This window comes from Aythya ferina (assembly GCF_964211825.1).
Source record: "Aythya ferina genome assembly, chromosome: 14".
Lineage (NCBI taxonomy): Eukaryota > Metazoa > Chordata > Aves > Anseriformes > Anatidae > Aythya > Aythya ferina.
In genome coordinates, this window is record NC_140312.1 from 9093446 (window position 1) to 9114088 (window position 20643).

The 20643-nt window shown below is 68.5% G+C and overlaps 4 protein-coding genes across 4 annotated transcripts; 3 read left to right on the forward strand and 1 right to left on the reverse strand.

The window, feature by feature from the left end:
• Positions 1–156: 156 nt before the first annotated feature.
• On the reverse strand, positions 157–4252 carry LOC311444669 (lateral signaling target protein 2 homolog). The gene is made up of 13 exons (XM_084535970.1): positions 4063–4252; positions 3118–3258; positions 2894–3031; positions 2562–2764; positions 2392–2481; positions 2205–2294; positions 2011–2112; positions 1696–1917; positions 1485–1612; positions 1292–1405; positions 1084–1179; positions 842–954; positions 157–761 (listed from the first exon to the last, which is right to left on the reverse strand). The coding sequence occupies exons 1-13, from the start codon at positions 4102–4104 to the stop codon at positions 630–632; spliced, it is 1611 nt and encodes a 536-aa protein (XP_084392096.1). The 5' UTR covers positions 4105–4252; the 3' UTR covers positions 157–629.
• A 634-nt stretch (positions 4253–4886) lies between these two features.
• FAM193B (family with sequence similarity 193 member B) lies at positions 4887–12260 on the forward strand. Its single transcript, XM_084535949.1, is given in 11 exon segments — positions 4887–4930; positions 4932–5256; positions 6587–6826; positions 6944–7166; positions 7487–7696; positions 8099–8513; positions 9137–9332; positions 9724–9960; positions 10488–11511; positions 11683–11758; positions 11863–12260. Coding segments are annotated over 11 exon segments (3072 nt in total). The 5' UTR covers positions 4887–4901; the 3' UTR covers positions 11960–12260.
• A 164-nt stretch (positions 12261–12424) lies between these two features.
• Positions 12425–18241, forward strand: DDX41 (DEAD-box helicase 41). Its single transcript, XM_084535969.1, has 17 exons — positions 12425–12489; positions 12575–12676; positions 12767–12926; positions 13010–13084; positions 13394–13454; positions 14045–14181; positions 14401–14473; positions 14632–14785; positions 14922–15058; positions 15233–15395; positions 15496–15627; positions 15755–15826; positions 15957–16053; positions 16362–16511; positions 16618–16689; positions 16897–17007; positions 17128–18241. The coding sequence occupies exons 1-17, from the start codon at positions 12466–12468 to the stop codon at positions 17262–17264; spliced, it is 1857 nt and encodes a 618-aa protein (XP_084392095.1). The 5' UTR covers positions 12425–12465; the 3' UTR covers positions 17265–18241.
• DOK3 (docking protein 3) lies at positions 17829–20619 on the forward strand. Its single transcript, XM_084535971.1, has 5 exons — positions 17829–17963; positions 19035–19328; positions 19407–19500; positions 19579–19751; positions 19833–20619. Exons 1-5 carry the CDS (start codon positions 17907–17909, stop codon positions 20565–20567), a joined length of 1353 nt encoding a protein of 450 aa, XP_084392097.1. The 5' UTR covers positions 17829–17906; the 3' UTR covers positions 20568–20619.
• Positions 20620–20643: the final 24 nt, after the last annotated feature.

The window sequence follows — 20643 nt, forward strand, 5'->3', positions numbered from 1 at the left end:
TCGCCCCCACCCCGCTGCCAGGTGGGGCACCCTCACCCCCCGCCCCGCGCACCCATGGGTGCCCCACCACCCCCAGCACCCCCAGGGGTGCCCCACCCGCACCCATGGGTGCCCGCCGCCCCCCAGCCCCGCAGAGCACAGCCGGGCAGCAGCACACAGCGCTCAGAGCTCTTTATTGGAACCTGCCCCCGCTGGAAGGGAGCGCCGGGGGGGTCCCCAGGGGGCAGGCAGCCCCCCCTGTACCGCACCCCGGGGCGCGGGCGGCCCCGCCGTCATGTGAGGGCTGTTTGCACGGCTCAGGACGGGCCCCGGGGGCGGGGGAGACTCTGCCCTGGGCCCAGCAGCAGCCAAAGTTCAGCTGAGAAAACACAACGAAGCAAAAACGGCACCAGGCAGAGCTCCGGCCCCGCAGCAGGAGCCTGGTCACGGCACCGGGAGCCCCACCGGGAGCGGGGGCACGGCCACCGCGCACGGGGTGAGGCGGTCCTGCGCCCACCGCGGCCCCACCGGCACAGCACGGTGCCGGGCACGGAGCCCTACCGCCGTGGAGCCGCTCTGCAGCCTCGGCACAGCTGCTCCCAGCGGTCCCGTGTCCTCCTACGGAGCCAGGTCCTGCAGCCGGGGGGTCCTCACCGGCTCCGGGAGCGCCGGGGCGCAGGGGAGAGGTGCACGGCGTAGCAATGCGTGCAGACACGCACGGGTTTCAGCTGGCCGTAGTGCGGCAGTGCAGCCGTGTGCGGCGAGCAGCGGGCGCAGAAGATCTGTGGGCACAGGGACGGGGAGGTGCTGAGCAGCTCCAGGACCCCCGCAGCCACCTGCCCAGCCCCAGCCCCTCCGTTACCTTCCCGCAGCTGCGGCAGTGGTGCCGTCGGCGCAGCAGGGTGAAGGGCGCGCGGCAGGCGCAGCACTGGCTGCACGTGCTGTCCGGCACCCACTCGGGCCGGCCGTGGGCTCCTGCTGGGGAAAACACAAAGCTGAAACCACCCCATAGCCTCATCCTCGGCCACAGCAACGTCCCCAGCCCTGCGGTGCCACCGGGCCGGCACCGTGCCCCAGCCCAGGGCAGCCCCGCTCACCCCTCACCTGCCCTCCGGAGCCCGGCTCCCTCCGTGGGGCTGTGGCACAGGGGGCAGTCGGCCACTCGGGGTGCATCACCCACGAGCAGCTCGCCGTCCTCTTCTGCGGGGACAAGGAAAGCAGATTCAGTTGCCAGGTGCTGCGGCCACACCGTCCCCATGTCCCCACAACGTCTCCGGAGGCGCGGAGCTGTGCCCCGTGCCCTGTGACTCACTGCTGGTCCCCAAATCCTCCGAGGGGTCCCCCTGCGAGGCGACGATCTTGAAGACCGTTTTCAAGATGCTCCGCAGGTCGCTGGCGAAGTTGGTCTGCAGCTGATCGGCCACCCCTGCGCCGCGACAGCGGGGCTCTGGGTGCTGCCGGAGGGTCAGGGGGGTGGCCGGGGGGGCGGCGAGGCGCTCACTCACCTGAGATGCAGACGAAGAGGGTGTGCAGCATGTCCTTGGTGCTGCTGTAGTGCGAGCGCAGCTCCGACCAGCGGGCACCCGGCGGGGCCTCGAGCCACGGCCCTGGGCTACTTCTGGGGGGCTGGGGGCTGTGCGGAGGGAGGCGATGGTTACCCACGGGGCGGCACGAAAAATCGGGCCCCGCTCCCTCCCCACGCAGACCCCCACGTGCCTGTCTGTGCCGGGGCTTTCTACAGCATCGGGGGTGCCCAACCGCTCCATACAGGTGTGGGGGGCTTCCAGGAGACCCCATGGAGCAGGGGAGCTCGCTCCGGGCATGGCCGCCCCCCAGGTCGGAGGGGTGGCCGGGCCGCGGGGATCCTCGGATTCGGCCGCGCACAGGCTCCTCTCCAGCAGGCAGAGCTCCTCCGCCGACAGCACCCGCAGCAGGTCCCTGCGGCGAGGGGACAGGGTCAGCCCCGTGTCACCTCCCCACCGCCACCCCACAGAGGCACCCACGTCCCCCCCTCCCTTTTTGCCCCCATACCTGATCTTCTTCAGGAGGTTGTAGAAGGGGCTGAACACCCGCGACATCTGCTCGGGGCCGCGCTCCAGGCTGAGGGGACCCTCGGGGTAGATGAGGAGGCCGCTGCGAAGGGGACGGCGTGTGACACGGGGACACGGGGTGGCTGCTGGCGCGGGGCACCCCCGGGCACCCCGTCTGCAGGGGGCTGCACCCACCTGATGATGGCCAGGCGCGGGATGGTGAACATCAGCAGCGGCTCGTAGCCATCGATCATCTCCTGGGTCAGGTACCCCGAGCGCAGGGCTCTGTCGGGGGGGGGACACAGCCTTACAGCGGGGCTGGGGCAACACCGGGGGGCTCAGAGCCCCAGTGCCCCCCTCCCCGCGTGCCGTGCCCCCTCACCTCTCGACCGTCTCGCAGAAGAGCACGATGATCTCCTGCTGCCTGTAGATCTCCTCGGGGGACTTCACAGCCACCAGCGAGGACACATAGCTGGAGAGCCAGGGCGGGGGGACCATGAGGTGCCACCAGCCTCCCCCCAGGACGCCCCACCCCATCATCCCGGCCCCCACCTGAGCTCGAACTCCGCGAAGAGCCGGTCGAACTGCACCAGCGCTGCCCGCACGGGCTCGGGGTAGGTGCCGGGCTGGCTCAGGCTCTGCTCCCGCAGCACCGTGCGCACCAGCTCCAGGCTGCACAGCAGGTTCCTGGCCCGCGGCCGCAGCTGCGCCCCCTCCGCCTCCTCCACCTCGATGAAGGTCCCCGCCAGGAGACACTGCCGGGACCCGGGGGGGAGGGTCAGGAGCCGGCCCCCGGGGGTCTGCCCGCGGCGGGGTGCGCCCCTCGCCCTCCCAGCTTGGGGGACCCGGCCTCCATCGCCCCCTCCCCGGGGCGCAGGGCTCACCTCGGCGGCGAACAGCATGTGGTTGCCCAGGTTGTCCACCAAGAGCTCCTCGGGGAACTTGACCAGGTAGTCGCGGCTGTGCCGCTGCGTGGGGATGCACTCCTCCATGATGCGCTCGATGACGGCCAGCAGGTGAGCCTGGGGAGGGCACGGGCGTCACCCACGGCCACCCCCCAACCCCGGGGGACCGGGGATCGAACCGGGGGGGAGCCCCCACGCTGTACCTGGCTGAGGTGGAGCTGGTTGAGGAGCACCAGGTACTGCTGCGGGTCCAGCTCGGCGTCCAGCCCGTTGATCTCGGCCACCACCCGCGTCACCCGCTCGTCGGCGAAGAAGAACTGCGAGAGCAGCCGGGGGTCGGAGCGCTGCGGGGAGAGCAGAGGGGCAATTTGGGGGTGCCACAGGGGGGGTGCCACGCCGCAGGGCACCGCCTGGGGTCCTGCTCCCAGCAGGGCAGCCCCGTGCCGAGCGCTCCCGGCCGAGGCAGCCGTCCCCACCCAGCCGTGCCTCAGTTTCCCCAGGGCAGAGCAGGATGAACAAGCTCGCCTGCATCCCGCGAGCGTGGGCACGGATCCGTGCGCAGCTGTAAACACCAGACCGGGTGAAAGGTCCGCGGGAAGGCTCCCGGGCAAGGAGCGCGGTGGGCACCGGGATACGAGAGCTCCGTGCCCCGCTGCTCCCTAAATCTCTCCGCAGGGCCGGGCCCGCAGGGCTGGGGGTGCCGAGCCCCGGTGCCGGCGGCGCTGGGGCGGGCGCGGAGCTGCCCGGTCCCGTCCCGCTCCCGTGAGTCACCGGCCGGGCCCGCCGGCACCGCTCCCTCCTCCGCCCTGCCCCGGGAGGGCCAAGCCCCGCCGGGCTCCCGGCACCCACCGGCGTCGCGGCGAGCCCCCGAGTCCCGCTGCCCGGCCCCGGTGCCCCCCGGGGTTGCCCCCTCCCTCCGCAGCGCAGCCCCGGGGCCGCCCCCGTTGCCCTCCCGGTAGCACCGGCAGCGCTCCCCCCGACGGGGCTCCGTCCGCCCCCCGCCCCGGTGCAGCCCCCGGTGCCCACCGGCCCCGGTACGCGGGGGGCGCCGCTCCGGGGGCGCCGGGGCTGGCGGCCGCCCCGTTCCCGGCTCGGTCTCCGGTGGCCCCGACGGGGCGGGTGGCGGTGTCCGCCGCCGCCGCTCTCACCTTGGGCCGGTGCAGCCACCTCCGGAGGGCGGCGGGCAGCATGGCGCGACCGGGAGCTCCGCCGCCGCCGCCGCCGCCGCCCGGCTCCCCGAGCCCGCCGCTCGCCGACGGGGCGGGCCGGCACCGGGCACCGCCCGGGGGCGTGACGGGGCGGTGTCCGCCCACCTTCGGGTCTACGGCCGCGGGGACACGGCCGGACGGACCCCGTCGCACCCCTGCTCGCCACGCCCGGCCCGGCCCGCGAGCAGGGACCCGGGGCTTGCCCGGTGCCCGGTACCGGGAGGCGGCGTCCCCCCGACGGGCCGGTTCCTCGCTGCCGTCTCACGGCAGGCAGCTCCCGTCGGGGCGGGAGGGGTGCTCGGTGTCGGTGCCCGGTCCTCTCCCCGCTCCTCCCGGTTCCCCCCGTGTCCCCGCGGCCCCTCCGGTGCCCGCCCCCGCCGTCCGTGGGCAGCAGGGCGAGCCGCTCCCGCACGGCACCGTGCCCCAGGACGTTGCGGACGGCGCTAATTGCGATGGCTCACGGCTTAATTAGCCCAATTCATCAGCCAAAAATCCACCGGGACGCAGCGGGGCGGGGGGAAGTCCCTGAGTCACGGCCGGTCCGGGGGGGGGGGGGGCCCATACCGGGGCACCGTGCCTATGCCCCGTGTCCCGGTACCGCGAGCGGGCAGCGCTCGGAATTAGGGCTGGGGGCTCGAGGGGGCCCCCCCCGGGCACCTCCAAGCCCCAAACCCGGAGTTTTGAGGGGCGGGCAGGGCCCGGCGAGTGGCGGCGGCTCCCGTCGAGCCTCCTCCGGCCGCGGGGCGGCGCCCCGGTGCGCGGCGCTGCCCGCTCGGGAAATGGCGGCGGCGGCTTCGCCTCGCCGGGCCGCCCCCCCCCGGGCAGGGGCCGGCCGGGCCGCGCCGCCATATTGGCTGTTGTCCTGTCTGCGGCGGGCACCGGGCCGGGCTCGCCATGACTCGCAGGCGGAACAAGGCGGCGGCGGCTCCCGGCGGCTCCGCCACCCGCCGAGAACGCCCCGGGGGAGCCGTCGGGGCGACCCCCGCCGCCCCCACCCCGCCGCCGCCGCCGCCGCCCCCCCCCCCCTCCTCCTCCTCCTCCTCCTCCTCCTCTTCATCCACGGAACCTCCCGCCCCGTCTGAGGTGGTGGCGGCGGCGGGCGGCAGCGCCGAGCCGGGCAGAGCAGCCCCGCAGGTACCGGGAGGGGCGAAACGGGGGGTGCGGAACCGGCGGGGGGTGCCCGGGGGGTGCCCGGTGGGGCGGGGACGGCGGCGGCTCGCGGTGCCCCGACGGGGGGCGCGGGGGGCTCCGCGCTGCTCGGGGCCGCCCCCCGGTGCCCGGTAGCGCTGGGGGGGCGCTCCCCGAGCCGTCGGTGCTCGCCTGCAGCCCCCGTGTGCTGGCACCGCCGTGCAGCCGCCCCCCACCCCTCGGGGGTGCTGGGGGTGCGGTGTGACCCCCCCCCATATCAGGGTTTGGGGGTGCCCCCCCCCCCCCCCCCAGCGAACTGTGCCCGGGGATCTGCAGCTCTTTAGGGTGGGCTGGCCCCAGGGCGCTGCCGCCCGCTATGGGGCACGCAGCGGGGCTGGGGGGCGCGGGGCTGTGGTGGGTGTGCATGGGGTGTGCTGGGCGCCCTGGGCAGCGCCATCCCCTCCAGCATCCCCTAAAGCATCCCCTCCAGCATCCCATACAGCACCCACCACCTGCCCCCGCAGCAGCGCGGGGTGGTCCCGCAGCCACCGCCCCCCCCCTCCAACCCGCAGCCTCCCAGCCGGGCGCTGTGGGGAGGGGGCTGCGCGCCCTCCCCCCCCCCCCCCAGCCTCCCCATGGCCTCTGACCTTAGCGTCACCTTGAGCCCGGGGGCCGCCATCTGTTTGGCAGCAGCGGCTCAGCCTGCGCCCATTGTGGCGGGGCCCGCCGCAGCCGCAGACAATGGGGGCCCCCGCGCAGCGCTGGGCTCGGCGCGGAGAGCCCGCGGGATGGGGTCCCCCCACACCGGGCTGCCAGCCCCGACACGTCCTCCCCCCGTACGGAGAGCACCGGGGGGCTGCTCCCCGCCCTGGCGCATCCTCGCCGATGGGTGTGCGGAACAAAGAGGCGGGCGGGGGGGCTCGGGGGCTGTGGGTGCTGGGGAAGGGGGTCTGCGATGGGTGAGGAGGGAGCGTGGTGGCTGCGGGATCCCCGGTCTGGCCCTACAGGGTGACATCTGTGGGTCCTGCTCTGCCTGGGGAGTTTTCTCGGTCCCGCGGTAGCGCAGGTGCAGGGGGAGCTGCTGGTGGCCTCGCAGGCTGGCGTGGTGCTGCTGCTGGTGGCACTGCCTCTCGTGGCCCTCCCGTGGGCTGCGATGCTCCCAGCTGGCACATCTTAAACCCGAGGCTGCTCTGCCCCGCTGGAACCGTGCATGCACCCAGGTGTAGCCCGCGAGAAGCGCTCCGCTTTGATGCCAGCATCCCTAGGGCTGCCCCGGTGCCAGCCGTGCCGTGCCGTGCCCCCGGGGCTGACTCGTGGCCCTTGTCCCCCCCCGCAGGGGCTGCCCACCGCCAACCAGTCGGTGCAGACGTGCTGCCTGCTGTGCCACCGCGAGCGCAAGGACTGGGGGGGGCCGTCCCACAACGGGCTGGTTTCCCCCGGCGAGAGGCTGCCGCCGGACTTCGTGCCAACGCTGGTGCAGAACCTCCTGGGAGAAATGCCGCTGTGGATCTGCCAGAGCTGCCAGAAGAGCGTGGAGGAGGAAGAGCGGCGGGCGGTGCAGGAGCAGGCCCTGGCGGTAGGCGGGAGCAGGGGCTTGGAGCAGCGGAGGGGGTCTTGGCCCCAACACCGTGGGACCTCCCGCCTCCCCCCCCCAAGACCCCGCTGCTGCTTCACTCTGTGTTTTCCCCTCCAGGTCTCGTTGTCCCACACGTCCTGCAAGTCGCAGTCTTGTGGGGGTGGCTCCCACTCCTCTTCCTCTTCCACCTCCTCCTCCTCCTCCTCGTGCCACGGGAACTCAGGGGACTGGGACCCCAGCTCTTTCCTGTCTGCTCACAAGCTCTCGGGGCTCTGGAACTCGCCGCACACCAACGGGGCTGCGCAGGGCAGTCCCCTCGGGGCCCCGCCTGCTGCGCTAGGTGAGTTGAACCCCTGCGGGGCTGAGCGGTGCTTTCTCCCTGGTCCTTGGCTGAGGCTGCTTTTTGGCGGACACCAGACTGGTGGGCAGGGGAGGGGGCTGGGTTTCTGCACGCCTGTGCTGCAGCAGGGGCAGAGGTGCTGGGCTTTCAGAGCGTCCTGCTTTGCCGTGAGTGCCGCTCCAGCACCGCGTTGGCGTGCCCCGGGGTCACTGCAAGCATCGGTGCAGCGCTGAAGGCTGCAGAGCTGCTTTCTCCCCCCCAAAAAAAAAGGCCAGGGGATGCCAGGCAGCAGCCAGGCCCTAGCTCAGCTCTCCTTTCAGGCGACAAGCACCCCAGCCTGGCTCTCTCCCCAGAGTGTGTCGGCCAGGCTCCTGCCGCGGCGCCGGGGCTCAAGGGCTGTCCCTACAGCCACGCGGCCTCCCCCGCAGCCGGCAGCGCCGCCCCGGGCTCGCCTCTGCCTACCTCACTCGATTTCTGCAAGACGCTGCCCAAGCAGTTCAAAAGCATGTGCCGGAGGGCCACCCCGCCAGGTGCGTGCCTCGTCCTCCCAGCCCGCTGCTCTGTGCTGCCTTCTCCTCTTTTCCCCTCGTGTGGGGCTGGGCCAGGTCCTGTGGGGGAGACAAGGGGCTGCCGAGGCTCCTTGGGAGCGGGGATGGCTTCGAGCCCACGTCCCAAGCGGGGAGGTGGGGTTGGTCCCGTGGAGAAGCAGCCCAGAGAGCAGAGGTGCTCCCTGTCCTGCTCCCTGTGCATCTGGCTGAGGACGTGCTGTGGCACCTCTGGGCACGAGCAGAGCCCTGGGAGCCTTCTCTAGGCTGGAGTAGACCTGGTGCTGAGGGACCTGTGCGATTTTGGGTGTGGGGTGGCCCTGAGCACGGCCCTGACCCACGCAGGGCAGCCGGCACCTGACCAGCTCCGCTTCTGCCCGCCCGCAGGTGAGGCCTTCCACCCCTCAGAGCACCATCAGCACTCGGACCTCACTGCTCCTCCCAACAGCCCCACCGGCCTCCCCTCGCAGCCGCCGGTGCTGGTGCCCCCCAAGCAGCCCCCTGCCCACCCGGGGCCCTTCGGTTCCCCTCCGCACGTCCCGCCGGGCTCCTCCCCGCAGCCCGCGCTCTTCCCCGCGCCCAGCGTGCAGGCGGCAGCCCCGAAACCAGCCTCCGAGCCCCCTCCCGCTGGCGTCGCCTCCCACGGGCCGGGGTCGTGCAAGAGCCCCCACCTGCCCCCCGCCAACGTGCCGCTGCTGAAGATGCCGCCTCCGCTTTCCGGCTGCGCCCACCCCTGCAACGGGCACTGCAGCACTTCGCTCATCCCTCCGCCCGCCTCCCACCAGCTGCCCGGCACGAACAGGTGAGTGGGCGACCCCCGCGTGCCGCCAGCCTCTCCTCCTGGCCAACGCGCCCCTTCTCCAGCCCCTGCCCGAGGAGGGGCATTTTCTCCATGTGAAGGGAGCGACCGTGGTGTGGGCCGGTTCTGTTGCCGCAGACCCCCAGTTTCCAAGGGTTAAGGTCGTTTTCTCTCCGTGTGTCTTCTCTGGGCGGTTGTCCTGTAGTACTGTGGTGCAGAAGACACTGCTGGCTTGCTCCTCCTCCAGCTAAAAGACCCAGAGGAGCCGCCTGGCCAGCCTGCTGGTGGCCACCAGGAATTTTATCAGTGAGACCCGAGGGATTGGGCAAAGGTCCTTGAGAAGATGAAGCCTGTGGACCGCTGGTTCTGGTTGCCTGCTCCTCTGGCCCTCTTTGGGCTGCCTGTGCCTGGGAAGGGAGCACGCTGAGCCCACTGGTCCCTCTCTGCCTCTTAGTGCTCCCCATGGAGGGCCAGTGCTGCGCTCCTCCACTGCAGGAGGAGGGTGCAGGGGATGGGGTTTGTCCGCCCTGCGAATTGTGCTGTGTGGTCGAGGGGTGCTCCTACACCTGGCGCAGGGTGATTCTGAGCCCCTGGGTTCGCCCTCACCTCTTTGCCCTTCTCCCCAGGGACCCCTCTTGCAAAGGGCACAAGTTCCCCAACGGCACCGGCTGCCACCCGCCGCAGCCGTGCGAGGCGGACGAGGGGCTCGGGGAGGACGAGGACAGCAGCTCGGAGCGCAGCTCCTGCACCTCCTCCTCCACCAACCAGAAGGACGGCAAGTTCTGCGACTGCTGCTACTGCGAGTTCTTCGGCCACAACGCGGTGAGCGAGGGGCTGCTCTGCAGCCACCTTCAGCCTTCGGGCTCTGCTGTGTGCTGTGAAGTTGTGAAATCAGCGTGTGGAGGGTGGGAAGGTGGGGAACTTGGGCCACAGCTGTTCTCTGCCAGCATTTGTACCCCCTGCACCCTGTTGATTTACCTCCTGCCTCATCAGCTTGTTGGTCCCCTTGTTCTCAACTCAGCCTCCTGCCTGTCAGGAGGAAGAGTTTGTTTGGAAGAGTTTGTCAGGGGCTGTGCTCACTCATCCTGCTGAGACCTCAGGGATGGGAGCGGCTGGGGAGGGCAGTGGGGGATCTGTGTGGGAGCAGGGGCTGCCTGTGCATCACGCTGGTCCCTGTGCCTGCCAAGCCTGACGGGTTTCATCCCTCCCGCAGCCCCCAGCCGCTCCCACAAGCCGCAACTACGCCGAGATCCGGGAGAAGCTGCGTTCGCGCCTCACCAAGAGGAAAGAGGAGCTGCCACAGAAGCTAGGGCACAACAGCAGCTCGGGAGAGCCGGCTGTGGACCACCGTAACGTGGACGAGCTGCTGGACTACATCAACAGCACGGAGCCCAAGCCCCTGAACAGTGCCAAGGCGGCCAAGCGGGCACGGCACAAGCAGAAGAAGAAGGTGAGGCTGGGCAGAGGGAAGGGCTGCTCTGTGCCACGTCCTGTTGTGCAGGGTGGGGACAGCGTGCAAAGAGGCCTGTCCAAATCTTGGAAGGTCAGGCCAAGACTGCTCCTTGCATGGCTTTCTTTCACTTCATCCTTTTGGGTTCTGTATCCTTTACTGCGCCTTTACCCCCCAGCTCCATGGGGGGCTTCCCCGCACCTCTGTTCACACAGAGGGTACCCAAAGCACCTGGGGGGGGGGCAGACTGCTTTGTTCTACCTGCTACAGTCTGGGGCTCTGATAAACACCATGCCTCTGCAGTGGAGAGAGGCAGTGCTGTGACAGCTTCTGCTGTTTGCTGCTGCCTCGTGCCCAGAGCGCTGGCTGCTGTGGTGCCCACAGAGGACACCCGACAGTCTGAGCACTGTGGAAGACATGGGAAAGCCACACTGAGGACTGGCCCTCGATTTTCTGCCTGACAAGGCCAGCCTCGTGGCCTGCGTGCCTGTCTCTGACCCATCTGATCTTCTTCGCCTGTGCTGCAGGAGAAGGAGAAAGCCCAGCTGGAAGCGGAGGCCCAGAAGCGTGCAGAGCGCGCCCCTGCAGCCAGCCAGAGCAGGGAGCCGGCCGAGGAGAAGCTGCTGGAGTGGCCGGAGCTGGAGCTGGAGCGAGTCAACAGCTTCCTCAGCAGCCGGCTGCAGGAGATCAAGAACACCATCAAGGACTCCATCCGGGCCAGCTTCAGCGTCTATGACCTCAACCTGGACGTCAACGACTTCCCCAAGAAGGCAGCTGTCCTGGAGCAGAAGAACCTGCTCTCCCACCTCAACGGCTCCTCCGACCTGCAGGACATAGACCTGGCCCTCGCCCCGCTCAGCCTGGGCCCCGCCAAGAGCCACGCGCTGCTGCGGGGCGAGCTGGGCCCCCGATGGGGCGAGGGGCCGGGGGAGCCGCCGCCGCCGGCCCCGCCGGCTGAGAACGGCGTGGTGAAGCGCCTCAGCGCCGTGCCCAGCCTCTCCCGCATGATCTGGGTGCAGTCCAAGGCCACGGACTCCGCCGTGGACGGTAGTGGGCTGAGCCCGGAGCCCAAGGAAGGGCCGCAGCCCAAGGGGCTGGAGCCAGCGGAGCAGGCGCCGGCGGGAGGCCGGCAGCGGAAAAATAAGCGGCAGAGCGGGCAGGCCAAGAAGGGGGACGGTGCTGCTGCGGTGCCTGGGGGCCAAGCCAGGCTGGAGAGCCCTGGGGCGAAGGGGCAGGTGCTGGGAACCAAGCACCCTTCGAAGCCCGGCGCCGCGGAGCCGCAGCGGGCAGGTGGCTGTGCCGAGGTGCTGGAAGGCAGCAAGGGGCAGCCCTGGGGCTGCGGTGGAGCCAGGCAGGAGAAGGAGAGGAGCGGCGACTGGAAGGGCCGGAGGGGAGAGGGCAAAGCCGAGCTGCAGGATCCGGCACCGCCGCCCAGCGCGGCCCCCGGGGACCGGCAGCTGCCTCACCCCACTGCTCGGGGGGGGTCCCCGCAGCCCAAGGGCAAGAGCAGGAAGAGCCGCAACAAGGTGGAGAAATCCAGTACCTCCATCGGTGAGTGACAGCAGATCCCTTCTGTGGTCCCTTCCCCTGCCCACTGCCACCCCCTTCCCGTCCCCGTGCCCTGGTGGGGGAATCCCATCCGTGGAAGAATCGTGATGGGAGGGAGCTGGGTGTGGGGCATGCTGCCGTGTGGTGCTGAACTTGTGTTCTCTGCCTTGCCAGATGACGTGTTCCTGCCCAAGGACTTAGACGGGGTAGAGATGGACGAGACTGACCGAGAAGTGGAGTATTTCAAGAGGTGAGGCGGGACCGGGATGGGGGCCACGTCCGGGAGCTGGCTCCCACCCCGGGGCTGTTCGGGGAGCTGTGGGCTCATGGGGGCTCCCTCCTTTTCCCCGGCAGGTTCTGTCTGGACTCTGCCAAGCAGACGCGCCAGAAGGTGGCCGTGAACTGGACCAACTTCACCCTGAAGAAAACCACTTCCAGCGCAGCGCAGTGAGGCGCGGGGCCGCCCCCCGCCCCCGGCCGCTCCGCTCTCCTCACTGTGCCCCTCGCCACCGCCCTCCCCGGGGGTCCCCCCGGCTCTCCTCTGTGGGGTCCCCCCCCATCCATGGGGGGGGTCCCGGTGCTCTCCTGCCCCGCGGGACCCCCGGGGCTCCCTTCGCCCCTTTCCTTCCCCCTCACCGCGGGGTCGCCCCCGCCCCGGCCGTCCCCTCGCCCCTCTCCGCCCGGCTCCCCGCGGAGAAGAAAGGCCCGTGCTGGACCCAATAAAGAACTTTTTAATTTTTTATTTTATTTAACCCCGGCCTCTGCTGCTTTTGTTCTGCGCCCTAGGGGGGGGGGGGCTAAAAGGGGATAAGGAGGGAGAGCTTTCGCCTTCTGAGGAAGTTTGTCCTCCGAGGCGACCCGTAGCGAATGCGGAAGGAGGGGGGAGGCTCGCGCCGTTGCTAGGCGACAGCGCGGCACTTCCGCCGGGCGCCATTTTGTATCCGGGGCGACGGCGCCATGGAGGCCGCGGCGGGCAGGAAGGTGAGGCCGGGACCCCCCCCTCCGGTACCCCTCAGCCCCCCGGGGCCGCCGCCGCTCCCCGCCCTCACCTCGTTTCTCCCCGCAGAGGCAGCGGGAGGAGGCGGCCGAGTCGCCCGAGCTGTCCGGGGAGGAGGATGACGCCGACTACGTGCCCTACGTGCCGGTGAAGCAGCGCAAGCAGCAGATGGTAACGGGGGGTGAGGGGCACGGGGGGAGCCGGGGGGGGGCCCGTCCCGGTGCGGCGCCTCTCACCCGGCCTCCCCGCGGTGCCCCCCAGCTGCAGAAGCTGCTGCAGATGCGGCGGAAAGTGGTGTCGGAGGAGGAGCAGCGAGACAGCGGCGGGGAGCAGCGCGGCGACGAGGATGACATCCCCCTGGGGCCGCAGTCTAACATCAGCCTGCTGGACCAGCACCAGCACCTCAAGGAGAAGGCGGAAGGTGGGGGGGGGAAGCTGACAGCAGGGCTGGGTGGCTGCCTGGGGGTGCTGGGGCCATCTAACGGCTTCCCTGGCTCTCCCCAGCTCGGAAGGAGTCAGCCAAGGAGAAGCAGCTGAAGGAGGAGGAGAAGATCCTGGAGAGCGTGGCGGAGGGCAGAGGTGAGTGCTGGGAGCTCCGTGGGCTGCGGGCACGTCTGTAGAGCTGTCGGGCAGCAGGAGGGTTGCTGCCTGCCGTGCTCGGTGATGTTCCGCCCCGGGGTTGGGAAAGGGATCCCACTGCGAGCTCCTCAGCTGGCCTCTGACTGCCTGGTTTAGCTGGGAGCGTGCTGTCACAGGCCCCTAGGCCCAGCAGGCTGCAGCCCTCGGAGCTCCTGCACCCAGAGGTGCTGGCTGGCTTGCTGACTTCCCCTGTGTCTGCTGCCTGGGGGTGGAGAGCACGCTCTGATCGTGTTGGCCTTGTTCTTGCAGCCCTGATGTCAGTGAAGGAGATGGCGAAGGGCATCACCTATGATGACCCCATTAAAACCAGGTGCGTTTCACAGTGTGGGAGTTGTTTTTCTGGGAACCTCGCTTCCTTGCAGCTGACAAGAGCAAGACGCTGTGCAGCCTGGCAGGAAGAGCACTGCTCTGTGGCCATCAGCTTTACTGCACTGCCTGGCTTCATGCCTCTGTATGTTAAATCAAAGGCTGCTGAGCTGTTCCGGATGTTGTTCTATATACAATAACTCTTGTTAGAATGCATTTATATAAAACCTGAAGGCTTGAGCTGAGCTTTCAGATCTTGGGGGAAAACTAAGAGAAAAAAGGGGAAAGCTCAAGGAGCCAGCGCTGCTCAAGGCCCTGCAGTGTCAGGGAAACAACCAGGCTGTGTCCAGATGTGTTGGCGTGGTTCACCTGTTACCTCTAGTTTGTTCTCAGCTGCTACCTTGGGGTTGCTTGGAACTGGGGGAGGTATTTAATAGACTGGCTTGGGTCTGCTTATGAAGCCCCTTGGGGTCAGCTCTTTTCCACAGTGGGATAACAGCTCTACAGGGAGTTCTCCTCAGCCTCTGTTGGTGCTGCTGGTTCTGAAGTCGCTGGACATTTTACATCCTGCATTTTGTTCTCTTGCCTTCCCAGCTGGAGAGCTCCTCGTTACATCCTGGGCATGTCCGAGGCCCGGCACGATCGCGTCCGCAAGAAGTACCACATCCTGGTGGAGGGGGAGGGCATCCCGCCTCCCATCAAGAGCTTCAAGGAGATGAAGTTTCCAGCAGGTGGGAGCAGGGGGGGGCTTCTCTGGGGACACTCGTGTCCGGCAGCGAGTGAAAGTGTCAGATCCGTGCTGTGTTAGCAGGGTCACAGCTTAAATTCATAACAATGGTTGTGTCACCTGGCTGCTGGGCAAAGGGCTGCTGCTGAGGAGGGAATTAAAAGGGAAAATAGAGGACGAACTTTGGGTTGTGAGTGTGTGCGTGTCCCCTGTTCCCTGACAGCTATCCTGAGGGGCCTGAAGAAGAAGGGAATCCAGCAGCCAACGCCCATCCAGATCCAGGGCATCCCAACGATGTGAGTGCTCTCTCCCTGTCCCAGGAGTTGTTCCCCCTCCCTCCAGCCCACCGGGCCCTGTGCCCTGGTGGCAGCGAGCCCCTTCCCCCTGCTCGGGCCTTGAGGGTCTGATCCCTCCCGTCACCCCGTGGCTCACCTCAGCCCCGTTTCTCCGGCAGCCTCTCGGGACGGGATATGATTGGCATTGCCTTCACCGGCTCTGGGAAGACCTTGGTGTTCACCCTCCCCGTCATCATGTTCTGCCTGGAGCAGGAGAAGAGGCTGCCCTTCTCCAAGCGGGAGGGGCCCTACGGGCTCATCATCTGTCCCTCGGTGAGCATCTGGGGCGCGGTGGGGGTGGGAGGAGCTGTTATCGATGTCGAGCACCCATCTCAGGCTCTCCCTGCGTGGGAGGGAATTAATTAACGTGCAGGAATTAATTTTTTTTCCTCTTGTTTTCTCTCTGCAGCGGGAGCTGGCCCGGCAGACTCACGGCATCATCGAGTACTACTGCCGCCTGCTGCAGGAGGACGGGCTGCCCCCGCTGCGCTGCGCCCTCTGCATCGGGGGCATGTCTGTCAAGGAGCAGATGGAGACCATCAAACAGTAAGGCCCGGCAGGGAGGAAGTGCTTTGGTTGGGAGCCACGCTTATTTTTTGTGGCAGGAGGGCTGAGGGGCGAAATCCTGCGTGGGGTGGGGGCGAAGGGGACGTGCCAGGCCCCGGGTGCTGTGTGGGGCAGGAATCCAGGCTCCTGACCCTGCCTTTCCTCGTCTCTCAGTGGCGTGCACATGATGGTGGCCACCCCGGGCCGCCTCATGGACCTGCTGCAGAAGAAGATGGTGAGCTTGGACATCTGCCGCTACCTGGCCTTGGACGAGGCCGACAGGATGATCGACATGGGCTTTGAGGGGGACATCCGCACCATCTTCTCCTACTTCAAGGTACTGGGCTGGTAGGATACGAGCGCCCTGAAGCTCGATCCCTACGCCCACCTCTTTGGGCGAGCTCTAAGTCCTCGCCTGTGCCCTGTTCCCCACGCAGGGCCAGCGGCAGACGCTCCTCTTCAGTGCCACGATGCCCAAGAAGATCCAGAACTTTGCCAAGAGTGCCCTGGTGAAGCCCATCACCATCAACGTAGGGCGAGCAGGTGCCGCCAGCCTGGACGTTGTGCAGGTGAGGTGCTTGGGAGCTCCCCGTGTGGAACCCAGCATGGTTTTTTGGGGTGCCGGTACCTCTCCCTGCCAGCCACGGGGTTAATCTCTCTGCTGCCTGCCTGACCCATCTTTTTGCTTCTTCCTAGGAAGTGGAGTACGTGAAGGAGGAGGCCAAGATGGTGTACCTCCTCGAGTGCCTGCAGAAGACTCCCCCACCCGTGAGTAACGCGCTCTGGCTGCCCTGGAGCTGCCGCAGCCTCTGTTCGGGAGGGAATGGGTTTCTCAGGGCATCGTGCTCTTTGCCAGCACGCACAGGCCGCTTTTTCTAAGATATCTGTGTTGTGGCAGGTGCTGATCTTCGCGGAGAAGAAGGCAGATGTCGACGCGATCCACGAGTACCTGCTGCTCAAGGGGGTGGAGGCGGTGGCCATCCACGGGGGAAAAGGTCGGTGAGAGCGCCGGGGAGGCGTGAGCCTGGCGTGGCCCTGTCTGATCCCACTCACAGTGTGTAGGGTCCCAGCACCCAGCGGTTTGGGATGGTCTGAGGGCAAACTGCGCTGGTGTCAGCAGTCCTAGGAGTGAACACTGCGGGTGTGAACATCACGCGGGTCCCTCTGCCTCTTTATTTGGGGACAGGACGCCTGGGTCCTCACGCAGGCCGAGTGGTGCTCGCCTTTGAGGCCGCAGAGGTTGCTGCAGGAGGTAGGAGCCCCTTGCTGCCCCTTGCTGATCTCCTGTGCTGGGCCTTTGCAGATCAGGAGGAACGGACAAAAGCCATCGAGGCTTTCCGGGACGGGAAGAAGGACGTCCTGGTTGCCACTGATGTCGCTTCCAAGGGCTTGGACTTCCCAGCCATCCAGCACGTCATCAACTACGACATGCCGGAGGAGATCGAGAACTACGGTGCGGAACGGGCGCTGCGGGGGCGCCTGTCCTGGTGCTCGTGGGGGCAGGGGGTGGCTGTCAGGATGCGTTTCCCCGAGCCTGACCCCTCTCTGCTTCTCTGCAGTTCACCGCATCGGGCGCACGGGCCGCTCCGGCAACACCGGCATCGCCACCACCTTCATCAACAAAGCCTGCGGTGAGAAGGGTCGGGGCTGGGGGAGTCGGGGTGGGCTGCAGCCCCACGCAGCTGGACAAAGCTGCCCCTGCTTTGTCGAGGGAAATGCTCCCAAGCAAGCAGGGATGAGTAACGGGAAGGAAAATCGGGGCCCTGTGCCTCATCCTCGGGGCTCTGTGGGGTCAGGCTCCTGCTGGGGCTGCGTCTGACCCACGTCTTTGCCCCCAGATGAGTCGGTGCTGATGGACCTGAAGGCGCTGCTCCTGGAGGCGAAGCAGAAGGTGCCACCCGTGCTGCAGGTGCTGCACTGCGGGGACGAGACCATGCTGGAGATCGGAGGTGAGAGAGCCTGGCTGCGAACGGGGAACTTCTGCGGGGCCGACGGAGGGATGTGGGCTGCAGGCAGTGCCCCCGTTGCTTGCGGGGTGGCTCGGCCTGACCCCGTTCCTCCCGTTACAGGGGAACGTGGCTGTGCTTTCTGCGGCGGCCTGGGCCATCGCATCACCGACTGCCCCAAGCTGGAGGCGATGCAGACCAAGCAAGTCAGCAACATCGGCCGCAAGGACTACCTGGCACACAGCTCCATGGACTTCTAGCCCGCCTGGGTTTTGATTCCCTGTCAGCCGGGGCTCACGTTCCAAAACGCAGACCCAGCCCTGGACCAGAGGGCTCTCCTGCGCTGCTGCGGCCTGGTTTTGGGGCTGTTTTCAGCCCGAACTCCTGCCCTAGGAGGAGGCGTGTGGAGCAGCACGCTGCTGAGAGGTGCTGGGCAAGCAGGTGGCGGCGCCCAGGGGGATGAGGAAGCTCCAGGGGCTGCTCCCCCTGCCCAGTGGTGTGTCCAGGGACTCTCACACTGCCCCCCAAAGCCCCTCTAAGCCTTTCCCCTGTACCTCGGTACCTCGTTCCGTGCATCCTCAGCTCGTGGCTGTTCCCGTTGCCACTCAAAGAGCCCTGCTGCAGCCGGGCTGTGCGTACTGCGCTCGCGTCGGGCGCTCCCCTGAGAGCTTCCCTCGCTCTCGCGGCACGCGTTCTGCCCCGCTGCCCCGCTGCGAGAGGAAGGGCGGACGGACACCTCCGGTGGCCCAGCCTCTGCCCCTCATCCCACACACCAAAAAGGGGAAGTCTCTCAGAGAAGGAAGTCTGCCCCACGCAGTTACCTCGGCTGCAGTCACGTTTCTGTGCCGCTGCCTGCCCGAGTCCCGGAGCCTCGCGCTGACCGCCGGGGCTGCGCGGGGCCCATGGAGAGCCCGGTGAAGGATGGCATCCTCTATGTGCAGCACTGCAAATTTGGGAAGGTAAAGGGCAGGGGTGGGGGGTGAGGCTGGATAGAAGCTTTGCCCTCATCTATTTTGATGCTAGGCCTGCGCCCCCTGCTCCTGGGGAAGGGGGGAACGGAGCCAGACCCCTTTGGGTCCCCCCAGGGAGGTCCTTGTGCTCTGTATCCCCCTCAGAGGGCTCCCCCACGCCCGAGGGGACCCATCCGTGCAGGCACCTGCTGGTGCTCAGCCCTGCGTGCTGCATCCCTCTTGCTTGCTCACCGTAGGACTCTTGATGAATAAAGGCGTGGTAACGAGGCGCGGCTCCGTGCCTGTGTGCTGGGGGGCAGCGGGCGTGGGATGGGGTCTGGGTGGGCTGAGCAGCGCCCTGGGGTGGCGCTGCAGGGCTTGGGACGGGCAGCGGGTGCTGTGGTCCTGTGGGTACCCCATGGGTGACTTTGTGGCAGTCCTTGTAGGGTGGCTCCAGCGCCAGGGGGCTGCAAAGTGGGGTGTTCACCGCCCCCGGGCCTCTCCGTGCTTGCTGGATGTGCGGGGCTGCCATCCCGTCCTCGTTCCTTGCTGCCCAGCAGGAGTCCTAGAGTTGCCACGGGCAGTCCCTACGTGCGTGGGGCCGGTGCCCTGCCGTGTGGGAGGCAGCGGCTATGCTGGGTGCTCGGCAGCATGGTTTTTTTTCCAGGGCGGAGGCTGTGCCGTGCGCCTCGAGGTGCACGGGGGCCACGCACCCCCTCGATTCCATGACGGGCTGGGAAGGCGCTGGTACCGCAGAGCTCCCCTGGGAGGAAGCGGGCTGCGAGCTGCAGGGCCTGGCTGCGCTGAGGCCCCGTGCAGATGCGAGGCTGCCAGCAGGAGCCCCAGCAGCTCAAAATGGCTTTAATTTGCATCGCGGGGCTCAGCTGCAGCAGCAGCAGCGGCAGGCCGGTGTTTGCAGCAGGGAACAAAGCTCAGGACTCAGCGAGCTGCAGCGAGGGATGCTGAGGGCGCTTGTAGCAAAGCTCCTGCCCACAGAGGGCTCTGCAGAGGCAGCGTGGAGGTGGCGGGCAGCTCTGCTGACCCTTTTTTCCCCCGTATCTGTGCCCTTCTTTGCTCCAGCGCTCCTGGAGGAAGGTGCGGGCGCAGCTCTTCGCTGCCAGCCCCTCCGGCGTGGCCCGCATGGAGAAGTTCGACGTGCGGGACGAGGGCAAGGTGCTGGAAAAATCCTCCCTGCGCCGCTGCGCCCGCCGCGTCATCCGCCTCTCCGACTGCGTCTCCGTGGGCCCCGCGGGGGCCGAGAGCTGCCCCAAAGCCACCGCTGCTTTCTACCTCACCACCACCGAGAAGAGCTACGTGCTGGCGGCCGAGCAGCGGGACGAGTGGATCGAGCAGCTCTGCCAGCTGGCTTTCCAGGTACCGCCCGCACCCCTCGCGCTGCTCCCGGCCCCGGTGAGCCCTGGGGGGGGCTGCGCTCACCTCCCTCTGTTGCAGGGCACCAAGCAAGCAGCGCCGGGCAGCGCCAAGCCCCAGCCCAGCCCCGATGTCCCCATGGAGGAGAACTCCCTCTACTCCTCGCGGCAGGACCGTACGTGCGGCAGCGGGGCCGGGGTGGGCTCAGGGTGGGCGCAGCGGGGCTGACCCCGGCCTCATTCTGCTCCCCCAGTGACCGATTTCCTGGTGCTGGTGCTGCGCACGGATGCGGCCGCTCGCTGCGGCCTCCACGGGCACTACCTGCTGGCCGCCCTGCCCCAGAGCCTGACACTGAAGGACGCGCAGTCGCGACAGCCCCTGCTCACCTGGCCCTACCCCTACCTCCGCAAATTTGGCCAAGATCAGGTGGGTGCCCCTCGCCCTCCCCACACCCCGTTTCTGCCCTCAGCAGCTTCCAGCCCCTTACTGTGCCCCCCGACCCCACAGAACGTCTTCTCCTTCGAGGCCGGCCGCCGCAGCGACTCCGGCGAGGGCACCTTCACCTTCAGCACCCCGCGGGCCCTGGAGCTGTGCCGCGCCGTGGCCGCCGCCATCACCTCCCAGCAGCAGGGCCAGGACCCCGCCGAGCCCCAGCTCTCGGCGCAGAGCCTCGAGCCCCCTCCCCGGGGCCCGGGGGCCAAGGATCCGCAGCCCAGCCCCCCGGTGGGAAGGGCGCAGCCCACCTCGCACCCGCCGCCCCCCCGTCTGTGCTTCCACCCCTCGGAGCCCGAGCCCCCCGGCCCCATCGTCTACGCCTCCATCGCTCGGGGCCAGCAGCCTCTCTTCGGGACGGGGCGGGCGGCACCCGGCGAGCCCTGGGTGGCGGGGGGGAAGCCGCCCCCCGAGCACCTCTACGAGAACATCTTCACCGCCGAGCCGCGGCCACCCAGTGCCCCTGCCGAGGAGGAAGAGGAGGATGAAGAGGAAGAAGGGCGCTGGGAGCTGGGTTCTCGCCAAGCCCCCGAGGGCCGCAGCAACGAGGCTGCTCACGTCTATGACCCCCGCAGCTCCCCAGCCCCTCGGCGGGGCAGCCCCCAGCCCCCTCCCCAGCAGCCCTGGGCTCGGGGGGCTGCGGAGGAGCCCCCGGGGGGGCGCCCGGGCCCCAAACCCCCCGGCACCCTGCGGGCCCGCTTGGTTCGCCTGCTGAGCCGGGAGGGGCCGGGCCCGCGGGACTGGCTCTGAGCCTCCCCGGCTCCCTTCGCCCCCGGCTGCTCAATAAACGGCCTGAGCCGCACCCGGCTCCGCTGCTGCTCCGCGG